We start from the raw sequence: 24968 nt of genomic DNA, 5'->3' as shown, positions 1-24968 counted from the left end.
TGTAAACAAACTGGCATTGTAAGGGTTAAAATCCTTAAATGAATGAATATTTGGTAGTTATGATCAGGACTGATGTTGGTTAAAAAATGTACTAATAGAAAGCGGAAAATAATATTAATATATAGTGTTATTGTGGCAGTTTTTTGACGCGGACATTTGTGTCCTCTAAAGTCCTCTGAGTAACTTTTTTAAATTGACGCACAAGGGTTAAATAGAAGCGGATTGCAAGACAGTCGTATTTCCGCCGGAAGTACAATCGTCATAGAGGTTCACTTCCTGCAGTGTGTGTTTGTGTGTTGCTGCTTTATTTTGTCGTGCTTTTACTGTCTTCTCTCTAAATCACCGTGTTTTTACTCTCTATCATGGTTTATATTTATATTCCCCTCTGCTGTCCAATCTGACTGCTGTCTGGTAAGTGTGACACCTCATAGTACACTAGATAGGGAGCACAATATTCAGCCTCATATTTGACAACATCTTTAACACAAAACCATCATATTGAAACAACGCACATGTTTGTTTGTTTGTTTACAAATGAAAGTGATGATTGGCTGGAGTTTGACGTGACAGCTTGTTGCTTTGTGTGCTGACAAGAACATCTGCTGCTTTACTTGAGGACTCATATGATTATTCTTCTCAGATAATGTAAATAATCATTTTAGTGGTTTTTTTAATCCCATAAATGTGGGATTAAAAACTTAATTTCACTCGACATTCATCATTTTGCTTTTTGCGCATTTATGTCACACTAAAGCTGCTTTCTGTTTCGATTTTAAAAACGAGTCCTACAATCTAAAATATTTATTTAATTTTTTTGTAACACTACAAAATTATATTTGTTAACAGTAGTACATGCATTAGGTATCATGAATAATTATAATATAATATACATCAAAATACTATAATTGATTTCTTGTTCATGTAAGTTTATAATGCATTAATTAATGTTAACATACACAACTTGTAATGTAAAATGCATGAGTAGAAATTATTATTAACTAAGATTCAAAATGATTATTGTTCATTGTTAGTTCATGCTAGCTAAATGTATTTAAAAAAACAACAATATTTAGATAATAAAAGTGTCATCTAGACACTATCAATAATATTATAAAACAGCTTATTTATAGATAGGTCATAGCAATCATTATAATAATGTTTTAATTCATTCTGTATTGCTATCAATAAATTATAATAATAATAATGAATATTATTGTCGATTCTGTCATGCATAAAATATTTTGTGTTTGTTTTTTGAATCAGGACAAATATTTAATTGCACCTTAATTATGAACAATTAACAATGAATGTTATTAATGCAACATTATCATCTGTATCATTATCTTGTTTAACATTATTGTCTTCACTTGTTCATTTTAAATGGTCCTGCTTTGTGGTAAATGAATATTTGTAAAAATACAAATATGCCATGTAGTCTATTGATTAATATGAGCTCTTAATATAAGCTGCATGTAAACATAAACATATATGGACATTTAAATTGAAAGATTTTTCAAGGCTGCCGATAATCTCAGAATAGCAAATATCATGTGATTAATCAGCCTGGCTCATATACTGTACATCCGTTTGACACTAATTATTGTATGTGTTTATGATGTGTTGTTTGGCAGCTCTGGTATGGATTCCCCCACTGTGGATGATGACATCTGTATCCTGAAGCATGAGACGGCATACGGCCCGACCGAGAGCCCCGTGTCTGTGTGCGCCGGTGATGAGTCGGTGGCGTCTCACTTCGCCCTGGTCACAGCATACGAGGACATCAAGAAGAGATTACGAGACACGGAGAAAGAGAACGCTCTGCTCAAAAGAAGAGTTAAACAGCTCGAGGACAAGGTCGGTTAAATCATGTCTTACAGGTTAAAAACACCATTACTGTGGAAGTCTATGGGGACAACGTTTCCCCACTGTCGAGTTTAAAAACAGACACGTGAAGCTTGTTTTTTTTTTGTTAAGGAACTTACTATGTGGTATTGAAAAATACTGTTCTAAATAAACATATTATTCTGACTTCTGAGACTAAAATGTTAGACACTTAAGCCTGCTATATACCGTAGGTTACTTACAATCCTTTAAGATTGCTACTTGTTAGACTGTACGATATGAACGCATTGAGATTGCAACATTATGTCAGACTGTACGATACACATCGGTGGTCCCAATCGCCCCGATCGTTGAATGTGATCGTTAATATAATAGAAGTGTATAGATTGTTTACAATGAATAGAAGGGAAACGGCGAGATTTACCCGGAGGAGCGTGGGTTATAGGTGAGTTATTGGTGGGTTATAGGTGAGTTATTGGTGGGTTATAGGTGAGTTATTGGTGGGTTATAGGTGAGTTACAGGTGGGTTATAGGTGAGTTATTGGTGGGTTATAGGTGGGTTACAGGTGGGTTATAGGTGAGTTATTGGTGGGTTACAGGTGGGTTACAGGTGGGTTACAGGTGAGTTATAGGTGAGTTATTGGTGGGTTATTGATGGGTTACAGGTGGGTTACAGGTGGGTTACAGGTGAGTTATTGGTGGGTTACAGGTGGGTTACAGGTGGGTTACAGGTGGGTTACAGGTGAGTTATTGGTGGGTTATAGGTGGGTTACAGGTGAGTTATATGTGGGTTACAGGTGAGTTATTGGTGGGTTATAGGTGGGTTATTGGTGGGTTATAGGTGGGTTACAGGTGAGTTATAGGTGAGTTATAGGTGGGTTACAGGTGGGTTATATGTGGGTTATATGTGGGTTATTGGTGGGTTATAGGGGAGTTATTGGTGGGTTATTGGTGGGTTATAGGTGGGTTATAGGGGAGTTATTGGTGGGTTATTGGTGGGTTATTGGTGGGTTATAGGGGAGTTATTGGTGGGTTATAGGTGAGTTATTGGTGGGTTATTGGTGGGTTACAGGTGAGTTATTGGTGGGTTATTGGTGGGTTATAGGTGGGTTATAGGTGGGTTACAGGTGAGTTACAGGTGGGTTATAGGTGGGTTATTGGTGGGTTATATGTGGGTTATATGTGGGTTATTGGTGGGTTATAGGGGAGTTATTGGTGGGTTATTGGTGGGTTATAGGGGAGTTATTGGTGGGTTATAGGTGAGTTATTGGTGGGTTATTGGTGGGTTACAGGTGAGTTATAATTGAGTTATTGGTGGGTTATAGGTGGGTTATATGTGGGTTATAGGTGGGTTATTGGTGGGTTACAGGTGAGTTATAGGTGGGTTATAGGTGGGTTATATGTGTGTTATATGTGTGTTATAGGTGGGTTATTGGTGGGTTATATGTGTGTTATAGGTGGGTTATATGTGTGTTATAGGTGGGTTATATGTGTGTTATAGGTGGGTTATATGTGTGTTATATGTGGGTTATTGGTGGGTTATAGGGGAGTTATTGGTGGGTTATTGGTGGGTTATAGGTGGGTTATAGGGGAGTTATTGGTGAGTTATTGGTGGGTTATAGGTGGGTTATTGGTGGGTTACAGGTGAGTTACTGGTGGGTTATATGTGGGTTATAGGTGGGTTATAGGTGGGTTATATGTGTGTTATAGGTGGGTTATTGGTGGGTTATATGTGGGTTATAGGGGAGTTATTGGTGGGTTATAGGTGTGTTATATGTGGATTATTGGTGGGTTATAGGTGGGTTATAGGTGTGTTATATGTGGGTTATTGGTGGGTTATAGGGGAGTTATTGGTGGGTTATAGGTGGGTTACAGGTGGGTTACAGGTGGGTTACAGGTGGGTTACAGGTGAGTTATTGGTGGGTTATAGGTGGGTTACAGGTGGGTTATAGGTGAGTTATAGGTGAGTTATAGGTGGGTTACAGGTGGGTTATATGTGGGTTATTGGTGGGTTATATGTGGGTTATTGGTGGGTTATAGGGGAGTTATTGGTGGGTTATTGGTGGGTTATTGGTGGGTTATAGGGGAGTTATTGGTGGGTTATAGGTGAGTTATTGGTGGGTTATTGGTGGGTTACAGGTGGGTTATTGGTGGGTTATTGGTGGGTTATAGGTGGGTTATTGGTGGGTTATTGGTGGGTTATAGGTGGGTTATAGGTGGGTTACAGGTGGGTTACAGGTGGGTTATTGGTGGGTTATATGTGGGTTATATGTGGGTTATTGGTGGGTTATAGGGGAGTTATTGGTGGGTTATTGGTGGGTTATTGGTGGGTTATTGGTGGGTTATAGGGGAGTTATTGGTGGGTTATTGGTGGGTTATAGGGGAGTTATTGGTGGGTTATAGGTGAGTTATTGGTGGGTTATTGGTGGGTTACAGGTGAGTTATTGGTGGGTTATTGGTGGGTTATAGGGGAGTTATTGGTGGGTTACAGGTGAGTTACTGGTGGGTTATAGGTGGGTTATAGGTGGGTTATAGGTGGGTTATAGGTGGGTTATTGGTGGGTTATAGGTGTGTTATAGGTGGGTTATTGGTGGGTTATATGTGGGTTATTGGTGGGTTATAGGGGAGTTATTGGTGGGTTATTGGTGGGTTATAGGTGTGTTATATGTGGATTATTGGTGGGTTATAGGTGGGTTATAGGGGAGTTATTGGTGGGTTATATGTGGGTTATAGGTGTGTTATATGTGGGTTATTGGTGGGTTATTGGTGGGTTATAGGGGAGTTATTGGTGGGTTATTGGTGGGTTATAGGGGAGTTATTGGTGGGTTATAGGTGAGTTATTGGTGGGTTATTGGTGGGTTACAGGTGAGTTATAATTGAGTTATTGGTGGGTTATTGGTGGGTTATAGGGGAGTTATTGGTGGGTTATAGGGGAGTTATTGGTGGGTTATATGTGGGTTACAGGTGAGTTATAATTGAGTTATTGGTGGGTTATAGGTGGGTTATATGTGGGTTATAGGTGGGTTATTGGTGGGTTACAGGTGAGTTATAGATGGGTTATAGGTGGGTTATATGTGTGTTATAGGTGGGTTATTGGTGGGTTATATGTGTGTTATAGGTGGGTTATAGGTGGGTTATAGGTGGGTTATATGTGTGTTATATGTGGGTTATTGGTGGGTTATAGGGGAGTTATTGGTGGGTTATTGGTGGGTTATAGGTGGGTTATAGGGGAGTTATTGGTGAGTTATTGGTGGGTTATAGGTGGGTTATTGGTGGGTTACAGGTGAGTTACTGGTGAGTTACTGGTGGGTTATATGTGGGTTATAGGTGGGTTATATGTGGGTTATATGTGGGTTATTGGTGGGTTATAGGTGGGTTATATGTGTGTTATAGGTGGGTTATTGGTGGGTTATATGTGGGTTATTGGTGGGTTATAGGGGAGTTATTGGTGGGTTATTGGTGGGTTATAGGTGTGTTATATGTGGATTATTGGTGGGTTATAGGTGGGTTATAGGGGAGTTATTGGTGGGTTATATGTGGGTTATAGGTGTGTTATATGTGTGTTATATGTGGGTTATTGGTGGGTTATAGGGGAGTTATTGGTGGGTTATTGGTGGGTTATAGGTGGGTTATAGGGGAGTTATTGGTGGGTTATATGTGGGTTATAGGTGTGTTATGTGGATTATTGGTGGGTTATAGGTGGGTTATAGGGGAGTTATTGGTGGGTTATATGTGGGTTATAGGTGGGTTATAGGTGGGTTATAGGTGTGTTATATGTGTGTTATATGTGGGTTATTGGTGGGTTATAGGGGAGTTATTGGTGGGTTATAGGTGGGTTATAGGGGAGTTATTGGTGGGTTATTGGTGAGTTATTGGTGGGTTATAGGGGAGTTATTGGTGGGTTATTGGTGGGTTATTGGTGGGTTATGGGTGGGTTATTGGTGGTTTATTGGTGGGTTATAGGGGAGTTATAGGGGAGTTATTGGGGAGTTACAGGTGATCTTTTAGATTAGTAAATGTATAAGCCATGCAAAATTTCAAAAGTTCATATAAACTTATAATATATCACGCTTGCAAATTACCTATGGACAATGCACAAACATGACATAGATTTCTATAATTGTATACATTTGTATTGGCTGATTTGGATTAAAACGTCCCATAAATACTTACCAATATAAATTGTTCTTTTTTTTTAATAAAATTGGAGGTTCAAGAAGTTTACAGACGATTAAAGTAAATTTATTAAAAGTAAAATAGTAATTAAAATAACGTTGTAAAGAAATGTTATTTATTTTCGTTTTGTAAGCTCTGTATTTAATTCGGGGAATAATGCTTTTATAAAGTGTTACACTTTTCTCCAAGTATTTTCTGCTTATTTATATATAAAAACTTTTTATAGAAAGTGAAAAGAAGATAAACATTGAGCTGGAGTAGAGTGATAACACATGTTGCTATGGTGCAGACGCGGAGCAGGTTTCTTTCCAAGTGAATTGGGGCGAGAGAGGAGCACACTATCTCATCTGGCTGTCGTAATGGCAGTCACACTATACAAATGTGATGCTACATTTCTGAAACTGCCAGAACATTCATCGGAGTCTAAAAATCATCACAAATGCTATTAATCGGCCGTCGGTGAGCATGTCATACTAAACATTTTTGGAAGATTACCAATTTTGCCCTTCGAGGACAGAAATCATTTAGGATACCCGAAAATTGTCTTGAGACGGCAGAATCGTGGCCAGAATCATCAGTGTGCACCGGGCTTAACTCGTCCTAGAGCTTTCAGTCTGCATTCACCAAACGTTCCCAAGACCTTTAGACTGCTCTGACTCTGGTTGCTATTACTTTTCTAAGTGATCGAATTTATAGTTTCCCCACAACATGCAATTAAAATAAACAAAATCTCATTGACTTTCAATAGTTGAATTCAAACTCCAACTATCTGTCTGTCTATCAATCTATTACTCTTTTTTTTTTTTTTTTACTATCTATCAGTCCTTCTTTTCAATCTATCACACTTTCTTGTCTATCTATCTAAAAAGCTAATGCCTAGCTACATGCTTAAACATGCTAGCAACTTTCTAGCATTGCCTAGCTACATGTTTAAACATGCTAGCATTGCCTAGCTACATGTTTAAACATACTAGCATTGCTTAGCTACATGCTTAATCATGCTAGAAATGACTAGCTACATGCTTAAACATGCTAGCAACTTTCTAGCATTGCCTAGCTACATGTTTAAACATGCTATCATTGCTTAGCTACATGTTTAATCATGCTAGTAATGCCTAGCTACATGATTAAACATGCTAGCAACTTTCTAGCATTGCCTAGCTACATGTTTAAACATGCTAGCATTGCTTAGCTACATGTTTAATCATGTTAGTAATGCCTAGCTACATGCTTAAACATGTTAGTAATGCCCAGCTACATGCTAAAACATGTTAACAGTGCCTAGTAGCATGTTAAAAATGTTAGCAACATGTTAGCATTGCCTGGCTACATGCTAAAACATGGTAACAACAAGCTAACATTGCCTAGCAACATGTTAGTAGCATGTTATCAATGCCTAGCTACACATTGAAACAGGCTTGTTACACCTAGCAACATGCTAGAAATACCTAGCTACATGTTAAAGTGTGTTAGAAAAGTCTTATCAACATGATAGCAATGTGTAACTACGTGTTAAATCATGCGAGCAACATTCTAGCAATGCCTAGCAAAATGTTAAAACATGTTAGCAACACCTAGCTACATATTAAAATATGCTAATAATAAATGCTAGCAACATCTTGCAACATACTAGGAACACCTAACTACATGCTAAAACATGGTAGCAATACCCAGCAATATGCTAACAATGCAATTGTTCCAATTTTTTCTAAGCCAACATAAAGTTTGTCTACAAACTTATCAATCTATTTATTATTATGATTATTGGAGCTGTAAAGTGTCTGAATAGTCATTTTTGACTTGAATGAATGTCTAGTAAGATCAGATGTTATTGTGTCTATCAGAACTTTCTGTGTGATGTATTGATGTGTTATAGCTCATTTTTATTGATGTGTTCTAGCATTTCCGACCTGAAGCCCCTCCCTCAGAAGGACCGCATTATATGAACAAAGCTTTCAGTGCTTACCGCGGCATCTATATAGAGAAGGAAGATTTACAGATGGAGCTGAATAAAGTGGTACTTCGATATTCATCCTCCTCTAGATTGATACTCACAGTCTTCTTTGTATACTCAATCAACATATTGTTTTGCATTGTCTTCCAGAAAAAAGAGAAAGTTGAGTTGGAGCGAATTCTGACAGAGCAGCTACAAGCCAAAGAGCTCGAACTGTTGCAGCTGAAATCAGAAATGGAGACGAGTCAAGGTACTCTTTATATTTCATGACACTACAAGAGTCCGCACAAGAAAATATTGAGCCAAAAAGAAACACTAGACTTTAAACTTGGTTAAAAACCCTGTAAAAAAAAATAAAATAAAAAGAGCTTGCGTGCGGTCAGGCAGTGTAAACCGTTCTGGACCACAAAAGAGGAACGCACGGGACAGTGACACAAATTGTTGTGATATGAATTTTGGAGGCAAAAATCGCAAAATACCCTCTTACTCGGTGTGTCTGCGTGTGTGCGTGAGTGTGCGTTTGTGCGTGAGTGTGTGTGTGTGTGCGTGTGCGTGCGTGCGTGCACGTAATCAGATAGAGCTGGTCGTTATGGCAAAAAATAAATAAACACATTTTTATATAATATTAAATTGTTTTTATAGATTTGACTCTTTCAGCTGTCAGATACAGACTTGCAATATTAAACTATGATAAACATACTAATCATTGCATGTTTAAATCTAAACAAAGAGTGAAATAAACATAGTTGGCTTCACGAATGATTTGTGCAGCATTTTTTATGTTTTAATAAAAGTGTTGTTGACATGCCTCTTCTCTCATAGTGATGAGAAGTCTGAACATCACTGCAGATAACTGGCATGTGGACAGAAGCAACAGTGAAACGAAGATCGTGTCATTGGAGGAGCAGATCGAGAGATTACAGTTAGAAAACGACACGCTGCACAAACTCTGCAGGACCGCTGGACACGTGAGTCACAACCTCTGACCTTTTGTCATGCGTGTGGATATTCAGTGTCATGGCTGATAACCATTAAGAACATCTTTGCAGACCCACAACACCCTGTTAGCATCGTGTTAGCAAGTGTCTTGCTAAATCTATACGATTAGCTTGTTTTTAAACAAAACTCAACTTGATTCTGATAACTAAGGTGGATGAAAAGTATGATAACCGATTGACTGAATGTTACAAAATGTTCTTCGTCTTTCCTTATGTGACAGGCACAGACATCGAGGCAACAAGAATCTAAAATCCCAGATGCGTGTTTGTTGTGCAACCAAAATCCCAATAATATCCAGAAAAAAATAAATGAAGTTTTGTGCATGACTTTTAATTATAAACAAGTCAAAAAAACATTTATTTTGAAATGTTGCTCTCTTGGCTCCATCACAATGATCTATTTGTAAATATTCATCAAATTAAGTTTTTTGCAGTTTACGGTGCCAGGCAAAAGTATTCAGACCCCTGACCAATTCTCTCAAATTTCATTACGATTGATATTTTATTTTAAAACACTGAAACTCAAAATCAATTATTGTAAGGTGACATTGTCTTTTTGTTGGGAAATATTTTTATGAAAAATACAAAACTGAAATATCTTGCTTGCATAAGTATTCAACCCCCACACATTAATATTGGGTCGAGCCAGGTTTTGCTGCAATAACTGCTTTAAGTGTTTTGGGGTACAGATGTACCAGCTTTACACACCGTAACAAAGTGCTTTTGGCCCGTTCTTCTCGGCAGATTTGCTTCAGGTTGTTCAGGTTGGTTGGGGGACGCTTGTGGACGGCAATTATCAAATAGTGCCACAGGTTCTCAATAGGATTGAGATCAGGACTTTGATTGATTGGGCCACTGTAGGACATTTGTCTTGCTGTTCTTGAGCCACTCCAATGTTGCTTTGGCCTTGTGTTTGTGATCAAAGGTGAATTTCCTCCCAAGCTTCAGGTTATTAGTGGACTGAAGCAGGTTCTCTTGCAGTATTTCCCTGTATTTGCTGCATCTATTCTTCCTTCAATTCTAACAAGATGCCCAGTCCCTACTGATGTGACCCGGCTGCAAGGACAGTGGGGGTCGCTGTCCTTTTCTGCATAACGTAGCGGCTCGTTTTAGCTTATCGCGGCCCATTCGGCCAATTTCACGCCCAACTCTGTTCTCCAGATGGCCAGTCCGCCCGATCGGCCCCAAAGTGCGTCGCCCCACCGGGAAAATGCCCGGTATGTCAGATTACCAGTCCAGCCCTGGATGGGCTGTCTTGAGGCATAGTGTTAGGTTTGGGCCACACATAGCGCATAGAGCCAAAAAGCTTTGGTCTCATCTGACCACAAAACCTCCTCCCACATCGCAGCTGGGTCACTCACAAACTCCAGAAGTGCTTTCAGATGGCACTTTTTGAGTAACGGCTTCTTTCTTGCCACCCTCCCATACAGGCCAGCGTTATGCAGTGCTGTTGATATGGATGACTGGTGCAGCATTACGCCACTCCCAACCTCTGATCTCTGGAGCTCCTTCAAAGTGATTGTTGGCCTCTCTGTGGCTTCTCTCACAAGTCTCCTTTTTGTTAGTGCTGAGTTTTGAGGCCTTGTCTTGGCAGTGCCCGTGTGGTGTGGCACAGCTTCCACTTCACTGGGATATCCAAACATTTGGATATTATTTGGTACCCTTTCCCTAATCTATGCATGCTTATTACTAATGTGGAATGCACAATGGATGCAACTGTGATGTTTCACAGGTGCCAATGGTAAAGTAATTGTGTCCTCGATAGGACAATTTATTTAACATATTAAATAACCTGGCAGCTTCCACAGCACAGGGGATGAATACTTATGCAAGCAAGATATTTCAGGTTTTTATATTTTTATATATATATTTATCCCAACTAGTGTTGTCATGGCACCAAAATGTCAGTAGTCTGTACCGATACCAGTTTCAATACCACAGCAAAAATATGCTAATATGATAATGTGCTATTGAACACACCAGTTTATTTATATTTAATTATTTTAAAAATTATTATTATTTTCCAGAACTTTCCAGAACATTATTATTTTTTTAAGTTTAATTTAATTTAATCATCAAAATGGTGTCTAATCAATATGTTCTTAAATCTTTTTAACATGTCATTGCATTTTGTTTTGCCAAACTTTTATTCTTTATTTTTATTTTCTTTTATTTAGTCTTGCTTGTGATACTTTGATTATTATTATTACAGAGAATATTACATTTTACTATTAAGTTGAACCCTATTTTTATTCAATTTTTTAAAATTTCAGGCATCTAGATTTTATTTTGAATCGTGCTTTTATTATGAAAAGTGTTTTTGCCGGAAGCTTCACTTTTCTGGATAAACAGTTTGCAACTGCAGTGATCATTGAAGACTTTTAAGTCACGTCTGAAATCTCTTTAAACTGTCCTTTATGTGTGATGAGTGAAATGTAGGACACAGTTGTGGAGTGTTTGTATTTTACATGACTGGTGTTTGTGTATGTGGTCATTACTGTGACGCACTTTGGTTAACTGTTGTTATAAATGCGATATAAATAAAGCGGAGCTGAAATTAGATGCTGTGATTTTAATTATATAAATATATATTTGATATGATTCACAATGGATAAGTGCTCTGCTTTGTCATCTTATACAACATGAATGATTCTCAGTGTCTGTGGAGTTTCTAGTGGACGAGAGGTTGGATTTATTTAACGTACATGTAAGGGGTCCACCTATTGGTCCAATGGCGGCTTCCAACAGCATGGATGAAGGTCTCCTGCGTGTTCTGTCTTATCGTGCGCGTTCAGTTTAAGTTATTTAATTCCAATTACTCAGATGATCCAAGATGGCGGCGCGGTAGCACGCAGCGGCCACTCCGGATCCACAATGGTGCTATTTTTGTTAAAAAAGCCCGACTTTTGCAACACATGGACATCGGAGCAACCAGTGTTCGTGTCTACCATCGCCAGACACTACTCAAATATAAGACTCATGCAAAAACCAAGCTGCATGATGACCTGCAGGAGGCGCTACGCATACTCGGCTTGCTGCGGAGACCAGGCCTCCAGCCCTCGGCGTCGCCTGATGCCGGTGGCCGGGGAGAGGACGTCGTAAGCGGTGTGCGAAAGCGGAAGCGCGGAAAGAGGCGGGGGTCCATGCTAGGCTAAAAACAAACCCTAGCCGGCCGGCTCTCCCGTCTATCCTGCTCTCAAATGTTTGCTCCCTGGACAATAAACTGGACTATATCCGACTCCAGCAGGCTATGCAGCGTGAGTTTAGAGACTGCTGCGTCTTTGTTTTCACGGAGACGTGGCTCAGCGACAGAGTTCGGATGCCGCCATTCAGCTAGAGCGGGCTCGCCTGCGTTTAGTGCCGACAGAAATACAGCTCTCTCGCGGTAAGACTCGCGGTGGTGGCTTGTGTGTTTACATCAACACGGAATGGTGCAAGAACTCTATGTTAGTCTCTAGTTACTGTTCATCGCTGTTGGAGCTTGTGACTGTTAGATGCAGACCTTTTTATCTACCACGGGAATTCACCACTGTTTGCATAACCGGGTTTACATTCCCCAGCGCTAACGCTAAGGAAGCGCTCTGTGAACTGTATGGGGCTATGAGTGAACTGCAGAACGCTCACCCCGACGGACTGTTTATTGTCGCCGGAGATTTCAACCATGCAAATCTCAAGACAGTGCTCCCTAAATTCCATCAGTATGTGGACTTTGCAACGAGAGGCGAACGGCTTGATCTTGTTTACACAAACATCCCAGGCGCGTGCGGGCGGAGCCCGCCCCCACCTCGGCTACTCAGACCACATCTCTGTTATGTTAATTCCAGCATACAGACCGGCTAGTCAGGCGCACAAAACCGCTTCAGAAGCAGGTGAAAACCTGGCCAGCAGGAGCCATCTCTGCTCTTCAGGACTGTTTTGAGTGTACTGACTGGCACATGTTCAGGGAGGCTGCAACATATGGCGATTCTACCAACTTGGAGGAATACACAGCATCAGTGACCAGCTACATCAGCAAGTGCATTGATGATGTCACTTTCTCAAGACCATCACCACACGCTCCAACCAGAAGCCGTGGATGACTGCGGAGGTGCGCACGCTGCTGAGGTCCGAGACTCCGCCTTCAGAGCAGGCGATAAGGCAGCCCTAAGAACAGCTAGGGCCAAACTGTCACGGGCAATCAGAGAGGCAAAGCGCGCATGCGCCCAGAGAATCCACAGTCACTTCCAGGACAGCGGTGACACGCGGCATGTGGCAGGGCATCCAGGCCATCACCAACTACAGGACAACATCAGTTGCCTGTGACAAAGATGCCTCCCTTCCAGATGCGCTGAGCGACTTCTACGCTCGGTTTGAAGTGCAGAACGGCGTGATGGCGAGGAAGTTCACCCCTCCTCCCAGCGACCAGGTGCTCTGTCTTACCACGGCAGAAGTGAGGAAAACTCTACGTAGAGTCAACCCACGGAAGGCTGCTGGACCAGACAACATTCCTGGCAGAGTGCTCAGAGGATGTGCAGACCAGCTAGCAGATGTTCTTACCGACATCTTCAACATCTCTCTGAGCAGCGCCGTTGTTCCAACGTGCTTCAAGGCCACCACCATCATCCCCATGCCAAAGAAGTCTTCAGTGTCCTGCCTCAACGACTACCGTCCCGTCGCACTTACACCCATCATCATGAAGTGCTTCGAGAGGCTCGTCATGAGGCAGATTAAGACCCAGCTGTCCCCCTCACTAGACCCACTGCAGTTTGCGTATCGTTCAAACCGTTCAGCGGACGATGCCATCACCACAACCCTCCATCTGGCCCTCACCCACCTAGACAATAAGGACTCATACGTTCGAATGCTGTTCATAGATTTCAGCTCAGCATTCAACACAATCATTCCCCAGCACCTGATTGGAAAGCTGAACCTGCTGGGCCTGGACACCTCCCTCTGCAACTGGATCCTGGACTTCCTGACTGGGAGACCTCAGTCAGTCCGGATCGGGAACAGCATCTCCACCACCACCACACTGAGCACTGGGGCCCCCAGGGCTGTGTGCTCAGTCCACTGCTGTTCACTCTGCTGACTCACGACTGTGCAGCAATGCACAGCTCGAATCACATCATCAAGTTCGCCGATGACACGACCGTGGTGGGTCTCATCAGCAAGAACAACGAGTCAGCATACAGAGAGGAGGTGCAGCGGCTGACGAACTGGTGTAGAGCCAACAACCTGTCCCTGAATGTCGACAAAACAAAAGAGATGGTTGTTGACTTTAGGAGAGCACAAGGTGAACACACTCCGCTGAACATCGATGGCTCCTCTGTGGAGATCGTCAAGAGCACCAAATTTCTTGGTGTTCACCTGGCGGAGAACCTCACCTGGTCCCTCAACACCAGCTCTATCACCAAGAAAGCCCAGCAGCGTCTCTACTTTCTTCGAAGGCTGAGGAAAGCACATCTCCCAACCCCCATCCTCACTACATTCTATAGAGGGACTATTGAGAGCATCCTGAGCAGCTGCATCACTGCCTGGTTTGGGACTTGCACCGTTTCGGACCGCAAAGCCCTGCAGGGGATAGTGAGGACAGCTGAGAAGATCATTGGGGTCTCTCTTCCCTCCATCAAAGACATTTACAAAAAACACTGTATCCGCAAAGCAACCGGCATTGTGGACGACCCCACACACCCCTCACACAAACTCTTTACCCTCCTCCCATCTGGCAAGAGGTACCGAAGCATTCGGGCCCTCACAGCCAGACTGTGTAACAGCTTCTTCCCCCAAGCCATCAGACTTCTCAATACTCAGAGACTGGTTTGACACACACTTGTCCTGAGTTGCACTTTAATAACTGTCACTTTATAACTGTCTGCTACCTCAATAACTGCTATGTGCATAGAACATTATCTCATAGTATGTTATGTTTACATTTTAGAAACTGTCATCTTTTGCACTACTGAGTACTGGTCGGCGCTGCACTGTCTATTGTCCTGTTCATTGTCAGTAATTTGTTGTACTGTCCTGTACTTTTTGCACATGTATGCACGTGCACTTTATATAGGTATATATAGGTAGTTTATATAGGTATTATTTCGTTGTGTAGTCTCATGTGGTCCTATGTTGTTTTTATGTAGCACCATGGTCCTGGAGGAACGTTGTCTCGTTTTGCTGTGTACTGTACTAACTGTATATGGTTGAAACGACAATAAAAACCACTTGACTTGACTTGACTTGACATAACTACATTATTCATTTTAAGATCCTCGTTTATTTTATCTGACTCCAATTATAAAAGTTTCTATGGATATATTAATATTCTAATCTTAGTTATTATTATTAAATTTGATTTAACATTGAATCATCATATTTAACACTATTTTATATTGTGCTCGTTCATTCAGATTCCTGTCTCACGCCGGCCGTGAATGCGGATCTCACGGTCAGAATAAACTCAAATGTAACAATTTATTTACCAGGTGACATAATACATTCATCAATTCCAATTAGACAGTGATAAGTCAAATTTAGACATTTTATCAGAACATAAGAAATTCAAATTGCAATGACCTGATGTAAACTACACACAGTAAACTGTGTGGGATCGTCTGACTACAGCGAACCATGAACAATGTGTCACATCTCCTTAAATACCCAAACCATGAACAAGGGAATTTTGGGAGTGGTTAGGTTTGGAAGTCCTGGGGACAGACCTCATTAACATACAAGCAGGGATGGGGACAGACCTCCAGAATTATAAAGCATTTGGCAAAGACCTTATAACTTTGTTGTCATTAAGTTTTACAAACCTGGGAATAAGAGCACTATACCAGACGCACTGAGACATTTTAAATGATACCAAACATGTTCCACTAGTTACATTATTTGTATACATCACATATTATATTTTGTTGCATGTAGATGAGGAGGGGTGGGGGGCAGATGTTTGTGCCTAAATTGGCCTGAGGTTAGGTAGAGGTCAGATGTGAGATTTGTGTTTTATTGTCCTTGCTCAGTAGGATGTGTTGACTCCGGTGAAGATGTTCTTCTGTGTGAGAGTTCTTTGACTTTTACGACCTCTTGATGTCAGCCTTACATACACATCTCTTCCACAGTAAGATTACAGCCTTTAGCTGCTAATAAATCATGCTAGGGCATGCCACGAATGTAAGTTGATTAATTGTCAATTTTCAGTGTACAAGAAGTAACAGAGTACATGTTCAAAATAAGCCTGTGAGCATATTAAAGCTGTCGTGTGTCAGTGATACTGTGCGCTGGTACCGGATAGATTCGGTGCTCGGTACTACCGGTACTGCGGAAACACTGGTACCGTTACCTCGTTTTTATTTTAGTATCGACTTGGTACCGAAGTACCAGTACGTTTGACAACACTAATCCCACTTCTGGTGGGAAGCTACGTTCCCACCAGAAGCCTGCGGTCGGCTAAGGAACGTCGCCTTGTCGTACCAAAACAAAGAGGCACAAAAACACTTTCCCGGACTTTCAGTTTCATCATACCACGGTGGTGGAATGACCTTCCCAACTCAATCCGGGAAGCTAACTCATTCTCTATCTTCAAAAAACGGCTAAAAACACATCTTTTCCAAAAGCACTTAACCGGTCAATAAAAAAAAAATAAAATTAAAAAAAAAAAATATATATATATATATTTACATTTCTTGTTGCACTTAAATCTGTTTTGTATACTATTATGATGATAGTGAAACTTTGTAATGTGGCACTTTTTTTGTACCACTGTCTCCCTAAGATGATTCGCTGATGTTTTTCCTCTTCTGTAAGTCGCTTTGGATAAAAGCGTCTGCCAAATGAATAAATGTAAATGTAAATGTAATCCCAACATAAAACCAATGATACCTAACAATAATTGATTTTGAGTTTAATGAATTACATTTCATTGCACCATTAGTAATTTAGTAATATGATATAATTGGTCAGGGGTCTGAATACTTTTGCAAGGCGCTGTATATATTCACCACATGAGGGGTTTTGACCACAGAGGAATAAAAACAATATCTGCAACAATCGATTTTGCCCATAAACGATAGTATCAAAAAAAGCAACTCTCAGCACCGATATATCAGCGAGCCGTTTTAAAAGCTGCCATAAAATGTTTGCATGGGGAAAATCTCAGACTGATGCAGTGATTAAAAACTGTCTGACCGATATATTATGCATCCCTATGAACGTGTATATCACTCATGCTGCTCCCTTGATAGCCTTCGTTTTCTTCACAGGACGTCTCTGAAAACTGTGAACTTCATGATGAGCAAACGCACGATCTGTTGACAGACTCCAGGTATCCATTAATGAAAGCTTTCTCTCAGCTGTGTTTGTGTCAGTGCTGAATGCAACCATTAGAGGTCACCATTGGGATAGTTATACTGAACTCCTCGTTCAGTTACTCTCATATACTGACTGATATTGAATAGTTTCAGGGGGGTTTTACATGGCTGGAGTTTTCATGTAATGACTCTCTTTAGTGTTTTCCCAATGAACTGATCAAACTGTTTTGAACTGTCATCAGGATGCTGGCCATTGTACAGTCGTGTCAGGACGTGCTCGGTGAAGCGGCACGTTTGCGTTCAGCCGTTCGATCGCAGTCTGACCTGGTGAGGAAGTTACGAGAGAGACCTCTGCCTGCTCTCAGACGAGGTGAGTCGACAATGCCAGCAACACGCACCAGTTCATCAACACAGTATTCTCACTGTTATAAAAAGAGGAATTGAGAAAGTCTGACCTGTTGTCACTAATAAGAACAGATATATTCCCTATTAGATACCGGTGTGTCTTTCAAAGTAAAATTAGGATTTCAGTTCTGGGGCTCCAACCTCATGGTCGCATCTGTAATTATCTGATATAAAAAGACATGAGGTTTACAGGAATGAAAATGGTCATCATTTACTCACCCTCATGTCGTTCCACACCCGCTTTATTTCCCTTTTTCTGTGGAACACAAAATTAGATGTTATGCAGGATGTCCAAGCTTCTGTTGTCGATATATATATATATATATATAATAAAACTTGCAATTACATTTATACTGTATTTTACTGTATTTTAAATAATGTAAAATATTGAAATATATAAACATTTAAGATTCTCAGCTAAATCACCCAGCGCTAGTACACACCAGGCAAATTAGGGAATTCCTTTTACCTCTTAATATTAAAGCTGATAAATAAAATGCTAATTTTCTAAAACGGCACGGTCACATTTGCAACGAGATCCTTTTCTTTTTTGGTTTATATTTTTACGAAAGAAAGTTCTCTACAGGAATGTACAATTTCTTTATTAACCCTTTAAGCTCTGAAGGTATTTTTAAAGATTTCCTGTTTCAGTGACATACGCAAAATTAAAGGCTTATAACTTGACAAAAAACAAAACAATAAATAAAAACACAAGGAGGGTCGAGTGTTTGGTATCATTGCAAAGAAACCTGAGACCTGATACATTCTGAGACTTTCAGCCTAAGACACTACTGGAATTTTGGTAAGCAAAATATTTAATATTTTTCCAATTTGACATTATATCTCTGAGTGTAAATAAGGCGGCTCTGAAAAACTGCTTTTGTTTTGTTCCCAATCATGTCGACTGTATCTGAGAATATGTTTGTGTTGATTCGACAAATCAATCAAAAGTTACAACATTACAAATATAATTGATCATAGTGTCCAAAAACATCTCCAAACAAATAAAAGATAATAATTGTACATAAGAACTAATTACACATGCAAACACAACAATGACTAAAGGTTTGCATAGCATGCAGACATGATTTTAGTCATGAGATTTCACAGAATGAGTTTCATTCTGTGTCATTTGAGGCATCATTGAGTCTGTGTCGTGTATTTGGCGCCATCTCCTGGTGGTCATATGTAACATTGTGCTTCATGTGGATTATCTAATGATCTATATATCTGATTATCTTGTGTGTGGACTCGTTTGAAAGATAATCACAGACTCTAAATAATCATATGTTACTTGTCATGTTCTTTTTATTTTACTTGAAGTTATACTAGAAAACGTGGCATATATGCAACACCAACATAATTGTCAAAGACATACATTTAGCTGTTACTCACTATATTTTTGTCTGTGAGTAAAACAAATAGTCGGGTTGTATTTTACTCTTTGAGGGCTTTACAACAACATATGACACATGAATATTTGATCAGTTTGATGTTTTTATTGATTACGATAATATGTGCAGAAAATGATAAAAACGTAACATTTCTGATTTATCTGCAGATTTTAAAGCACTTGTTCAGTTTTGGTTATAATATCAACATGCATTGGAAAGTACAGCTTCTAAACTTTCAAACGATACATATTTTATGTTGGTCAAGACTGCGGTTATTAATATATTCACTATTATTATTGGTTTCTCGTGGGCCCGCCGGCAGGAGCTCAAAGTGTTAAACTGGTTCAAATTATAATAATTTTTATAAAAACTTATGTTGCCTTCTTTTCTGCAGTTAATAAAAGTTATTCACTGTACACGTTTCATTTTAAGGTGGGCCTTTTTTGTTGTAATCAGGCACACAAAATGTAGATTTATATCAAGATTTAGATTTATCGGTAAATGTATCAGTTATCGGCCTCCAACTATAATGAATTATCGATTATCGGCCAAAATTCCCATATCAGTGCATCCCTGAATTATGCATATCCATAACTCATTACATAGCTCTAATTTTACAGGTAACCAGTCAGCTTGTTTTATTGGATTATTAATGTCATCATGTAAAGGCTGTATAGAAATGAACTCATCAGAATTCGATATTTCTTTGACATGTATCAGGTGATGTGTAAATGATTCACTGCTTAATATTATTTGAAAGAATATCAATATGAAATAAATCTGTATTTTGTAGGTGCACAGACAGGAGTGTTAGTATTCACAGCAGGTAACAGGATAAGCAGGAGGTGCAAATGAGAACGAGTGTTAAAATAAGGAGGAAGAGCTGCATGTGTATCTCAGTGAATCTGTGTGCAGCTGCGACGGGTGGGCGGCCACGTGTGAGAGTCCATATATTCCCCTGAGAGATGAACGGCATAATCAGTTTTCAAATGAACCCTCCTCATTTCTTCAGATGAGAAACAGAGATATAAAAGAAACCTAGTGAACCGTACGAATCACCTTCCCTTGAGACGTACACTGTACACACTAATGCACGGGATGTTTATGTTACCAGCAGAAGCCCATCTGTGCAGGTAAAAATAGTATTCTGCACTCTGTGGTGATTTGGTTTGATATCAAACTTTATACCCGTATTGAATCTAACGAAACATGTCCAGGTCATATTTGACCCCAAAATCGAACTTAAGATTTAAGTTTACTTTTAGGACCATTAAGATGTTTTAAGTACATAGCTAAATATATGTCTTTGACAATTATGTTGGTGTGGCTTATATGCCGCATTTTCACTTATAACTTCACAAAATATAAATACAATATAAAATCTCACATATGATTATTTAGAGTCTGTGATTATCTTTCAATCGAGTCCACACACAAGATAATCAGATGTAGAGATCATTAGATAATCCACATGAAGCACAATGTTACATATGACCACCAGGAGATGGCGCCAAATACACGACACAGACTCAATGATGACTCAAATGACACAGAATGAAACTCATTCTGTGAAATCTCATGACTAAAATCATGTCTGCATGCTATGCAAACCTTTAGTCATTGTTGTGTTTGCATGTGTAATTAGTTCTTATGTACAATTATTATCTTTTATTTGTTTGGAGAGGCTTTTGGACACTATGATCAATTATATTTGTAATGTTGGAACTTTTGATTGCTTTGCCGTATCCGTTTTTCAAAGCCACCTTATTTACACCCAAAGATATATAATGTCAAACCAGAAATATAAGAAAAAAAGTACTTTTTTTTTTTGCTTCTTTTTTTAGCAGTTTCTTAAGCTGAGAGTTTCATCTATATCATTTATTTATTTATGTTCTCCCCTTTTTCTCCCCAGTTTGCTCAAAGTAGTGGTGTAGTGACTCGCCTCAATCCGGGTGGTGGAGGATGAATCTCAGTTGGCTTCGCGTCTGAGACTGTCAATCCACGCATCTTATCAAGCAGCTTGTTGAGCGTGTTACCGTGGAGATGTAGCGCATGTGGAGGCTTCATGCTATTCTCCGCGGCATCCACGCACAACTTGCCACATGCCCCACCGAGAGCGAGAACCACAGTATAGCGACCATGAGGAGGTTACCCCATGTGACTCTACCCTCCTTAGCAACCAGGCCAATTTGGTTGCTAAGGAGACCTGACTGGAGTCACTCAGCACGCCCTGGATTCAAACTCACGACTCCAGGTGTGATAGTCAGCGTCAATACTCTCTGAGATACCCAAACCCCGATCATCTATATAATTGTCGAGGTATAATCTTTAAAGATTTCCTGTTTCAGTGGCATACCCAAAATTAAAAACACCGTAAGAGCTTAAAGGGTGAATAAGTACACTAATGTTGAACAAACTTTATTAGGGACAAAATATTTTTTTTTTTGACGCAATAAATATTTAAATGGTTTGTTTATTTTGGTGCATTTTTAAATGTTAAACCTCTTTGTAACTGAAACATGGCCTCATAAATACAGAGCTCATTATCTCAGATGCTAAAAAACAGCGAGAGACACAGAAACAGTCAAAGACATCCGTCTGGTGCATAAACGCAGTCAAAGACATCCGTCTGGTGCATAAAACCAGTCAAAGACATCCGTCTGGTGCATAAAACCAGTCAAAGACATCCGTCTGGTGTATAAAACCAGTCAAAGACATCCGTCTGGTGTATAAAACCAGTCAAAGACATCCATCTGGTGCATAAAACCAGTCAAAGACATCCGTCTAGTGCATAAACGTAGTCAAAGACATCCGTCTGGTGCATAAACGTAGTCAAAGACATCCGTCTAGTGCATAAACGCAGCCAAAGACATCCGTCTAGTGCATAAACGCAGCCAAAGACATCCGTCTAGTGCATAAACGCAGCCAAAGACAGGTGTAAGAATGACCGTTAGAAGTCTGCTGTCTATGTAGGCACTAGTCAGCTTACTAGGGTTTGGAAAAGAGCCATAGTGTCCTAAATAGAGAGTTGCAAGTTTCTCAAATGTCTTATAAATACAGAGGATGTCAATTTCAGCTGCTTCAACTGTTCCAGTTCAGTGTCTGGATGACGTGGAGCGGAACACAGAGCCGACGAGAGTAATGATGATGATGCCGCGGCCACCCAGCGCACCTCCACTGCCCTCCAGTTCGGGGTCTCATGCTCCGGACGGCCTACAGGAGAACTGTTCGAATGACCCTTGGTCCCTGCCTCGTCCAGTGCCATTGGGCAGCTCAGGCAGCCCGCTGCTTCCCCCTCAGCGAATGGGATCACTAGATGATAGCTCGTGGTCGTTCCCCGGCAACCCGAGACCGAGTGACGCACAGTTCTGGGACACCTCAAAGTCGAAGAGCTCCACCGCTGATTGGGCCCCTCCAAATTGATCCACAGTCCCTGCTCCACCACACGACACCTAACCTGCCTTAAACAGCGTCCCCTCTTTGGACCCCAGGTCACGGATGATGATATACCTCGAGCGTACTGACCTCTGACCCCCGGTCACGGTAAACAGATGTCTCTCTCCGGGCCGATGTAGATAACTTGAGTGGGAAAGACCTGAGAGGTGGATGTTTGTGTGTATTTATGAATGGATGAATGTGTGTTTTCCTGCATCAATTCCACTCCGAGAGCTTTGTCCAACATATATGTGTGATTTCACTATAGCCACTCCTTGTGATCGCCTTTGGTAACTCCTATAAGCTTCTGTTCATCTCTTCGGTCGAGTGTTTCTGTGACAGATGGTTGTAGGTCAGGTAGGTTATCTCGTCAGCGTCTCAGTCAATTATATAAGTAACTTAAATGGATTATGTCTTGTATTCTGAACGTATAAAGAGGAATTTCTGAAATGTTAGTAGTCCAGAGTTTTGTTCAGTTTGAAGAGTCCTCGTACCGAAAGATGAAAATGTTCAAATGGTGGTTTCATCACTGCTGGCATGCGTTTATGCTTATAACTACACGGCTGTTTAAGCCCTTGGATTACAAATGTTTTCATTTGAATCATTGTTTTAGCATTTTGATTTAGTAAATACATTAGGTTGTCGTTATCTGTGGGAGCAGGTGTTTTTTAATCACTGGTCTTTTTTTCTTCTTCTAAACAGGGTTTCCACAGTCAAGGTAAATCTTGAAATAGTTGGACATATTTAAATAAAAAATTCCAGGGTTGGTAGTCATGTAAATCAATCAAATCTGAACTAATGAAAATGTATTTTGTGAATATCTATATGTGTATATATATATATATATTAGGGCTGTCGATTTAACGCGTTAATTCAGTGCGATTAATGTTATTAAAAATAATGCGTTAAAACAATTTATGCAATTAATCGCTTCCGTATAAGGAAGATTCCTGAGAAATGCTTGTAGTACCACCTGTTTACTCCAGGGGGCAGTAAGTGAAACTTCAGCTGTGTGAGCAACACACAGTTTATACAGTGAAGAAACACTTCAGCAGAACAACACAAACATGAGTTACATTCTTGCGTTCAAACACTTGATGGAGCACAAATCTGAACTAATAGATCTCAAGATGTGTTTAAAGATTGAGTATTAAACTATATTTAACTCGACACAGTGACCTAAAAATGTATGTTTATGACGCGACACACTCGAGACGCTACACTAGCATGTCTGACGCAGGTGTACATTGACGGGTCCTTAAACAAGCCCTCATAATAAATCTCTGATTGATAAATTCACTTTGTAATGGATTACTGTGAACTGTGTGTCAATGATTGACTTATGATCAATAATATGGTAGTAAACAATACATAGTATTTTAAAGACGCTTTTTGTCTTATCAATGATGAACTCTTCTGCTACAAGAATGTAATGCATTTGAATTATATATATATATATATATATATATATATATATATATATATATATATATATATATATATATATATATATATATTTCTTTCAAATGTTTTGTGTTTGTATCAACTGTGCCGCACAAGCCCTCAAAAGTGAAGCCAAAGCGTCTCGATCAGCCCCTGGTGACTGGTCCTAGTATAGGTCATAAACCCCGCCTCCCCATGTTATTCAACGGGACATGAGACCAACTAAACAATTAAATTACACTTCACATATCTTTTTTCCAAAGATAGTTTCTGTCATTTACTGTCGTTTCTATCACGTTGATGTCATTTCAAGTGTTTGTTTTCAAAAGAAGTTTGTTTTTAGTTATTTGATGCTATAAAAACGCTGCTGTGACATCATGATTGACAGCTGTGATTGACAGGTTCTCTGAGTGAAGTAGTCACTGAAGCACCAACTGACTTTTTTTCGGGATCTTCGGAGGACTGAGGAGATTGGAGCTTTAAATTTAATATCTAAATTTCTATAATTAATTATTTCACACCGTCATAAGTCAAAAGTGCAGGGCGTGTGCTTGTGATTGATTCAGCGAGAGTGAGGGCGGGGCCTTGGTTTCGCGGCTTTACTTCTGGTCCCGAAATCGCAACTGCGCAGACTCAAGTCCCAAGATGTCAGCGCCATATCGGGACACTGGCGGCTTCAGTTCTCACCAATGGAAAAGAGCGAAGGGTGTCGGCCATCTTTTTTTACAGTCTATGGTTTGTATCAATAACTATGTATCATTATTTCATCATTATATATTGAATTATTGTTATATGAGGGTCTTTCTCAGCAAATATTTGTATAGGCGATTAATCGCGATTAATTAATCGGGACACCATGTAATCGATTGACAGCCCTAATATATATATATATATATATATATATACACACCGATCAGCCACAACCTTTAAAGCACCTGCCTAATATTGTGTGGGTCCCCCTTGTCCCGCCAAAACAGCGCCAACCCGCATCTCAGAGCAGCATTCTGACATGCTATTCTTCAGTTGTACAGAGTGGTTA

General features: G+C 40.0%; 1 protein-coding gene across 2 annotated transcripts; it reads left to right on the top strand.

Annotated features, from left to right (window-relative positions):
• Positions 1 to 273: 273 nt before the first annotated feature.
• Positions 274 to 23900, top strand: azi2 (5-azacytidine induced 2). 2 transcript variants are annotated; one of them, XM_052143897.1, is made up of 8 exons: positions 274 to 411; positions 1632 to 1854; positions 7919 to 8035; positions 8123 to 8222; positions 8795 to 8940; positions 17205 to 17266; positions 17495 to 17622; positions 22146 to 23900. In XM_052143897.1, the coding sequence occupies exons 2-8, from the start codon at positions 1639 to 1641 to the stop codon at positions 22472 to 22474; spliced, it is 1098 nt and encodes a 365-aa protein (XP_051999857.1). In that variant the 5' UTR covers positions 274 to 411; positions 1632 to 1638; the 3' UTR covers positions 22475 to 23900. The 2 variants fall into 2 exon arrangements, with proteins under 2 accessions (XP_051999857.1, XP_051999856.1); XM_052143896.1 differs by having other exon boundaries at positions 22128 to 23900.
• Positions 23901 to 24968: the final 1068 nt, after the last annotated feature.

The sequence above is a fragment of the Xyrauchen texanus genome, chromosome 15 (genome assembly GCF_025860055.1).
Source record: "Xyrauchen texanus isolate HMW12.3.18 chromosome 15, RBS_HiC_50CHRs, whole genome shotgun sequence".
NCBI classification, from domain to species: domain Eukaryota; kingdom Metazoa; phylum Chordata; class Actinopteri; order Cypriniformes; family Catostomidae; genus Xyrauchen; species Xyrauchen texanus.
Note: the sequence above shows the minus strand (reverse complement) of the source record. Positions and strands in the feature narration are given on the sequence as shown.